This window comes from Buteo buteo, chromosome 3 (genome assembly GCF_964188355.1).
Source record: "Buteo buteo chromosome 3, bButBut1.hap1.1, whole genome shotgun sequence".
NCBI classification, from domain to species: domain Eukaryota; kingdom Metazoa; phylum Chordata; class Aves; order Accipitriformes; family Accipitridae; genus Buteo; species Buteo buteo.
This window is the reverse complement of record NC_134173.1, coordinates 77795958-77803305: the sequence shown is the minus strand read 5'-3', so window position 1 is coordinate 77803305 and position 7348 is coordinate 77795958. Positions and strand designations below refer to the sequence as shown.

Below are 7348 nucleotides of genomic sequence, written 5' to 3'. Positions count from 1 at the left end.
AGAGCGGCGGGTAGAGCGAACCTCCCGCTCCCGCCTCGCTTCGACCAATGGGAAGGGGAGGGAGAGGTGACGGACAGCGGCATAAGCCAACGGGAGGAGCGAGGGGAGGCGGTGCCGCCGAGGAACCGCCTCCCGTGGTCAGCCGCGCTCTCTGATTGGTGCGTGAGGGGTGAAGGGGTGGGGCGAAGGGGCTGGGGCGGGGCCGTGCTGGGCGTTCAGTGCGCATGCCCGGAAGCGGGGCGGCCGTGGGGGGTCCGGCGGAGAGTGGGGGGCTGCGGGCGCGCGGTGAGTGGGCGGGGCCAGCGGCCGCCGCCATGTTGGGGGGGGCGAGAAGAAGAAGGTGTGAGGTGTCCCTGTCATGGGGGGGGGGGGGGCTAGGGGGGGGCTGTGGGGTGTTCCTGTCATGGGGGGGTGGGTTTGGGGGTGCCCCTTTGGTGGGGGGGGGGGCTCGTTTAGGGGTGTTGTGGGGGTGCCCCTGTGATGGGGGGCTGGGTTAGGGGTCCCACCATGGGGTGATCCTTTGGTGGGGGTCTGTTTTAGGGGGGCTGTGGGGTGCCTCTTTGAGGGGGGGGGCTGGGTTAGGGGTCCCCCCCTGGCACAGGGTGCCCTTTGGTGGGGGGCTGGTTTAGGGGGGCTGTGGGGCACCCCTTTGTTGGGGGGTTTTAGCCTCCTGCTGTGGGGTGCTTTTTTTGGGGGGGGGATGTCTAGATTAGGGGGTACCGTGGGGCAAACCCCTCACTGCCAGACCTATGGGGCCGCATTCTGCCCCTGGCAGTTTGGGGCCAGCCGTGGGGGGTCCCAGCGCTCCCCCCAACCTCACCTGCTGCCTGTGTTGTCCCCCCCCCCAACCTCCTTCCCCCACTTCTGCCCACAGCCCCGCTGGCGGGCGCCATGCACTCCCTCGTCTTCCTCTGCGCCCGCCGCTTGGTGAGCTACTGCCCCGGCGCCCGCCGTGCCCTGGACCTCCTCCCCGCCGAACTCTACCCCGTCCTCTTCCAAGCCGCCTTCCTGGACGGGCGGACGCTGGCGCTGCGGGACCTGGTGGGGACGTGGCCCTTCCCCGTCCTCAGTTTCCAGCGGTTGTTGGGTCACCGTGGCCGTCACTCGCTCCTCGAGGAGAAACCCAGCAAATTGTGCGTCCAGGCCATCATCCTGGCCGTCGTGGCGCATCTCCGCCGGGTGCTGGAGGAGCCCTGTCGCGGCGCGAGGTGGGTACCGGGATGCCAAACTCCGCCGGGATGGGCAGGAGCTGTTTTGCTTCTCCTCGGGGAGACGGAGGTGACGATGCTCGTCCCGGGGCCGTCAGCTCGGGCCGCGGTGGAGGGAGGAAGCGTGGGTTGGCACCGGGTTTGTTTTGTGCACCGGCAACGCGGGAGGAAAGCGGGACCGTGACCCTCACCCCGCCTCGGGGCTGGAGCGAGTTGCCGGATGGCCACGGCTCTCCCGGGAGCCGATTGTTTCAGTTCCCTGATTTCCCCGCTCGTTTATTTACCCGTTTCTTGCCTTCGCCCAGCGAGAGACGGTGCCGCCTGCGGGTGCTGGACATGACGGGTCTCCAGGACGGTGACACCGACCGCGGCCCGGAGGGGATGAGCCTGTGGTCCGGCACGGTGGCGTTGGCCAAAGCCTGCATCGAGGTCTCCAAACACCAAAGCGAGTGCCTGAAACGCGGCTCCAAGCGGCGTAAAGGTCCCTCCGGCACCTCGGCGGCCCTGCAACCCGTCGGCGTGGAGGTCCGCGCCGATCTCTTCGTCAACGGCACGTCCTACGGCGTCCTGCGGGACGCCCTGCAGACTGGCGCTGCCGGCCCCCTGCGCCTCAAATGCCGGGATTTCCACGCCGAGGAGCTCTCCGTCGCCGGCACCGTGAGTTTGCTGGAGTCCCTTGAACCCGCCGGCGTGCGGCGGGTGGATCTGCGCTTCAATAACCTGGGGTTGGGCGGTCTCTGCGCGGTTTTGCCGCACCTCGCCAGATTCACCGACCTCCTCAGCCTCAAGCTGCCCTACAGCAACGTCGACGTGCGGCGGCTCACGGCGGGGACGGATGCCGGCCTCCGGTGCCTCGCCACGCAGCTGGGGAGGCTGCCCTGCCTCAAGGAGCTCAACTTGGGTTCTTCCAGGCTTTCGGGGAAACTGAGGCAACTTCTCGGGTAAGTTCCTGGTGGAGCAGGTCTCTTTTCATGCCCGGGGGGGGAAATTCATGGGTCCCAGCTCGTGGGTGGGGGGCTTGGGATCTGGGCGGGTTTGCCGCCATTCCCTACCACGGTCCCTCTGGGAATACGGGAACCATCCCCACCCTATCGTTCAAAGATTTAAATCCGGTGGCAGCTCCCGCCTGGTTTGCACCCCACGCGGTGACGGCTTTGGGGGCTCGCGGCTCACTCTTCCCCCTCCCCGGCAGCGACCTGCAGGCTCCCCTGGAAAGCCTGGAGCTGGCCTTCTGCTACCTCCTTCCCGGCGACCTCGCCTTCCTTTCCCAAAGCCTCCACGCTCCGGCGCTGAGGAAGTTGGACCTGAGCGGCCACGATTTCTCCGAGAACCTTCTCCAACCCCTCCGGCATCTCCTGGAGGAGACCTCGGCCTCTCTCCTCCACCTGGACCTCATGGAGTGCCGGCTGACGGACGCTCGGCTGGAGGCTCTGCTCCCGGCGCTCTGCCGTTGCTCCCGCCTCCGTTGTCTGGGACTTTTCGGCAACCCCCTCTCCACGCCGGGACTCAAAACCTTGTTACGGAAAACCCTGGTTCTCCCGGATTTACGCCTGGTCGTCTACCCGTACCCCGTGGACTGCTACATCTGGGAGCCGCCCCGGCCGCCCTCCGCCTCCGACCACTTCTTCGAGGATGTGGTGGACGAGGAACGTTTCGCCGCCGTGAGCGCCGAGCTGTGCCGGATGCTGGCGAGCTCCGGCAGAGCCGATGCCGTCTGGACCGCCAGCCTCTGCCGGCACGGCGCCCTCGACTACTTCGCCTTGTAGCTCGGGCGAAGCTCGGAGCCCTCGTCCTGCCCCGCGGTGCTCAGTGAAGCACCGTGGCCTCACTGCCGTCCCCCGACCCCTCCTTCCTCCCCAGATTTGATGTTTCCCCCTTGTCCCGGTGCTTTTTGGGTACCTTCTCCCTTTTCCTGTCGCCATGCCACCAGCATCGGCCCCAGCCGGGGGGAACCCGGTGCCACCGATAACACCCGGCAGCGCCTCGTGTCACCGGGACAGCGTGCCGGCTATGGGCGGATCAGCCTCCAGGCCCTCCTTAGCTGATTAATTAACGCCGGGAGAGCAGTTAATAAATGGCTGCCGTGTCGAGGTTATGGCAAAAACCGTAACCGCGGCGCTGTTTACAGGCAGACCCTACAATGGCTCCGCACTCGTGCCTCGGTTCCCCCAAACCCCCCCACACCCCGAGTCCCAGGGGGGTGCTCGGCGCCTCAGAAACGGCACAGCTTGGCCACGCGGTTTAAGCTCTTTTTTTTGTTTGTTTGGGGTTTTTTTTCCATAGACTAACGGGGGTCCCGGCTGCTGCGGTGGCACCCATCCCGCTGTGGTGAGCCGGTGCTCGCCCCTTTTCCCATCGGCGTGGGGGTGATGGGGAGGGCTGGGGGGGGACAGGACAGGACTGGGGGGGTCCCCGGCTCAGCCCTGACACGAGGATTCCCCGTCCGAGCTCGCTCCGCCGGCGCGGAGCAGCGGCAGCAATTCCTCGGTGAGCTGGTAGCGCCGGCCTTCCCAGATAAAATGAGTGGGGGCTCGCGCCGGCCCCCGCCCGTACTCGAAGCAGGGACTCCACTCGAAAGCCAGCGCCGAGCGTACCAACCCCACGCCGCCCGCCTTCGCCGGCGCCGGGTGATAGAGCCGCCCGTTTTCCGGCAACATCACCAAACTCTCTGGTTGGAACGGCACGGCCAGGCGCTCGCCGCCGCCGCAGTAGGAGAGGAGCCGGCTCTCGCCGGAACCCGGCAGGAGTTGGGTGAAGACGACGGGACGATCGTCGCAACGGAGGAAATTCCGCTCCCTGCCGCAGAGCGAGAGGAAAGGGAATTCGGCCTCGTAACGCCCGCTCCGGTTTGGCTCCAGCCGCTTGAAGAAGAAGGTGAGGAACCCTACGTCTGCCGGGACAGACGGACGGACGTTGGCTCGCTGCTCCCCGGTAATTAACCCCCACCCCCGGGGTTAATTAGCCGTGGGGTAGGGGGTTGTTCGGTAATGAGACCCCGTTTTGGAGAGCTGGCAAAGGGAGGAGCAGTTGGCTCGGGAGGAATTGCCATGCCGGGAAAGGCAAACGGGAGCTATTAATAGCAGGAGCTGCTTAATTAGTAAGGTAATTAATATGCAAATAGCGCTCAGCGGCCACTTTGCCACCCATAAAAGTGCCAGAGTGGGGGGTGTCCCCCCTCCCTGACCCCGCTGCCGAGGGCTCAGCCCCCCCCCAATTCAGGATGCAATGCCAATTAAAGATCGGATCCTGACGAAGGATGAGGCTCTGATTAAGGATCGGATCCCAATTAAGGATCAGATCCCAATTAAGGATGAGGGGGGGAGAGCTGTGCTGGCCAGGTGATGGGGTTTGGGGGGGTTTTGGGGGGCTTGGGGGGGTCCCAGTACCTTTGAAGCAGGTGATGAAGTTCTTGACTTTGGTGTCATCCAGGAAAAGCTGTGGAAAAGCGGGAAAAAGCCTCAAAACCCCGAAGCCCCTGGCAAGTTCAGCGTCTGTCCGGGATCCTTTTGGGATCCATCCTGGGATCTGTCCGGGGTCTGTCCTGAGTCCTTTTTAGGTCTTTTTGGGGGTTTGTCTGGGATGTGCCCAGGGTCTGTCTGGGGTCTCCCTGGGATCTGTCCAGGATTTGTCTGGGATCTGCCATGGGTCTGTGTGGGCCCTATTTGGGATCTGTCTGGGATCCATCTGGGATCCATCCTGAGCCCAACTAGCTTTTTTTCTTTTAACCTATCTGGGTCCTGTCCAGGATCTGCCCACAGGATCTGTTTGGGATCCACCTGGGATCTGCCCTGAGCCCACCCAGGGTTTTTTTTTTGGGGGGGGGAAAATCTGTCCGCAGGATCTACCTCAGGTTTGTTTGGGATCTGTCTGGGGTCTGTCCAGGATCTGTAGTGGGATCTGTCTGGGATCTGTCTAGGGTCTGTGTGGGTTCTGTTCGGGATCTGTCCGGGATCCATCTGGGATCTGTCTGGGATCCGTCCTGGCTCTCTGTGGGTTCTGTTTGGGATTTGTCTGGGATCTGTCCAGGATCTGTAGTGGGGTCTGTCCGGGATCTGTAGTGGGATCTGTGTGGGATCTGTCTAGGGTCTGTGTGGGTTCTGTTTGGGATCTGTCCGGGATCTGTCCAGGATCCATCTGGGATCTGTCTGGGATCCGTCCTGGCTCTCTGTGGGTTCTGTTTGGGATTTGTCTGGGATCTGTCCAGGATCTGTCTTGGTTCTGTTTGGGATCTGTAGTGGGATCTGTCCGGGATCCGTCTTGGCTCCGTGTGGGTTCTGTCTGGGATCTGTCCGGGGTCTGTTTAGGGTCTTTTTGGGGTTTGTCCGGGCTGTGTCCGGGATCCACCTGGGATCTCTTCGGGCTCCTCCTGGGATTCCGCCCCCCCCCCTCCCCCAGGCCCCGTCCCGATCCCACTCCGGCTCTATTAAATTTTTTTGGGGGGGGTCGAATCCGCCCGGGACCCGCTCCCCCCGAGGACACCCCGTCCCCGTGTCCCCCCCCCGTGTCCCCCCCGTACCTGTCCCTGGTGGTCGAGGTAGTAGAAGTACTCGCGGGTGCGGGGGGTCGGGCTCTGCCCCTGCCGGTACGCGGCCCCCCCCGCCGCCCCCCTCCTCCCGGGGACCGACCCCGGCCGCAGCCGCAGCCCCAGCCGCATCCCCGGCACCGACCCCCCCGGACGAGCCCCGGTCCCGGTCCCGACCCGGAGCGGTCCGGCCGTGACACCGCTCCGGGCGGAACCGTCCTCCCGCTGCCCGGGGGGTCCGGGGGGCGACACGGACACGGGGACGCACGGACACTCCAGAGACCCTGCGGACCCCAGAGCCCCCGGGCAACCCCTGTGGGACCCCTGCACCCCCCCCCCCCCCCCCGTAGGGACTTATGGCCCCCATAGGCACCCGCGCCCCCCCGGAGACACACCCGGCCCGGTACGACACCGTGCACCCCTATATAGGCACCCCTGCACCCCTATAGGCGCCCTTGCACCCCTATATATACACTCATGCACCCCTATAGGCACGCCTGCAGCCCTATAGGCACCCGTGCACCCCTATATAGGGACCCCTGCACCCCTATAGGCAACCGTGCACCTCTATAGGCGCCCGTACACCCCTATATATACACCAGTGCACCCCTATAGACGCCCTTGCACCCCTATATATACAGCCATGTACCCCTATAGGCGCCCATGAAGCCCTATATATGCACCCCTATATAGACACCCCTGCACCCCTATAGGCGCCCTTGCACCCCTATATATACACTCATGCACCCCTATAGGCACGCCTGCAGCCCTATAGGCACCCGTGCACCCCTATATAGGGACCCCTGCACCCTTATAGGCAACCGTGCACCTCTATAGGCGCCCGTACACCCCTATATATACACCAGTGCACCCCTATAGACGCCCTTGCACCCCTATATATACAGCCATGTACCCCTATAGGCGCCCATGAAGCCCTATATATGCACCCCTATATAGACACCCCTGCACCCCTATAGGCGCCCTTGCACCCCTATATATACACTCATGCACCCCTATAGGCACGCCTGCAGCCCTATAGGCACCCGTGCACCCCTATATAGGGACCCCTGCACCCCTATAGGCACCTGTGCACCCCTATAGACGCCCGTGCACCCCTGTATATACACCCCTGCACCCCTATAGGCGCCCTTGCACCCCTATATATACACCCGTCCACCCCTGTAGGCACCTGTGCACCCCTATATATACACCCCTGCACGCGCCCGTGCACCCTTATATATACACCCATGTACCCCTATAGGCGCCCATGAAACCCTATATATACACTCATGCACCCCTATAGGCACCCGTGCACCCCTATATATACCCGTGCACCCCCATAGGCGCCCATGCACCCCTATATATATCCGTGCACCCCTGTAGGCACCAGTGCACCCCTATACATGCCCATGCACCCCTGTAGCCACCTGTATACCCCTATAGACACCCAGGCATCCCTATAAACACCCACTTGCCCTTATAGATACCCACACCCCTATAGATACACCCACCCACTATAGGCACCCACCTGGCCATATAGACACTCATCTACCCCTACAGACAGTCGTGTACCCCTATAGACACCCATAGCCCCTATAGACACCCATGCCATCTGTAC

General features: G+C 63.5%; 2 protein-coding genes across 4 annotated transcripts; one reads left to right on the top strand and one right to left on the bottom strand.

Moving 5' to 3' along the window:
- The first annotated feature begins 216 nt into the window (after positions 1-216).
- Positions 217-3323, top strand: LRRC14 (leucine rich repeat containing 14). Of its 3 annotated transcripts, none has more exons than XM_075024106.1 (4): positions 217-285; positions 875-1208; positions 1514-2149; positions 2401-3323. In XM_075024106.1, exons 1-4 carry the CDS (start codon positions 225-227, stop codon positions 2972-2974), a joined length of 1605 nt encoding a protein of 534 aa, XP_074880207.1. In that variant the 5' UTR covers positions 217-224; the 3' UTR covers positions 2975-3323. The 3 variants fall into 3 exon arrangements, with proteins under 3 accessions (XP_074880207.1, XP_074880208.1, XP_074880209.1); XM_075024107.1 differs by lacking the exon at positions 217-285 and adding an exon at positions 310-347; XM_075024108.1 differs by lacking the exon at positions 217-285 and adding an exon at positions 313-340.
- Positions 3324-3448: 125 nt separating this feature from the next.
- On the bottom strand, positions 3449-5881 carry C3H8orf82 (chromosome 3 C8orf82 homolog). The gene is made up of 3 exons (XM_075024109.1): positions 5725-5881; positions 4595-4643; positions 3449-4098 (listed from the first exon to the last, which is right to left on the bottom strand). Exons 1-3 carry the CDS (start codon positions 5860-5862, stop codon positions 3626-3628), a joined length of 660 nt encoding a protein of 219 aa, XP_074880210.1. The 5' UTR covers positions 5863-5881; the 3' UTR covers positions 3449-3625.
- Positions 5882-7348: the final 1467 nt, after the last annotated feature.

Bases quoted from the DNA above. Each gene is read 5' to 3' on its own strand.
- LRRC14 (XM_075024106.1), top strand. From the start codon at position 225: ATGCCCGGAAGCGGGGCGGCCGTGGGGGGTCCGGCGGAGAGTGGGGGG. The intron at 1,209-1,513 runs GTGGGTACCGGG...GCCTTCGCCCAG, and splicing joins GAGCCCTGTCGCGGCGCGAG to CGAGAGACGGTGCCGCCTGC. The intron at 2,150-2,400 runs GTAAGTTCCTGG...CCTCCCCGGCAG, and splicing joins AAACTGAGGCAACTTCTCGG to CGACCTGCAGGCTCCCCTGG.
- C3H8orf82 (XM_075024109.1), bottom strand. From the start codon at position 5,862: ATGCGGCTGGGGCTGCGGCTGCGGCCGGGGTCGGTCCCCGGGAGGAGG. The intron at 4,644-5,724 runs GTACGGGGGGGA...GCTTTTCCACAG, and splicing joins ACCTCGACCACCAGGGACAG to CTTTTCCTGGATGACACCAA. The intron at 4,099-4,594 runs GTACTGGGACCC...CTGTCCCGGCAG, and splicing joins CTTCATCACCTGCTTCAAAG to ACGTAGGGTTCCTCACCTTC.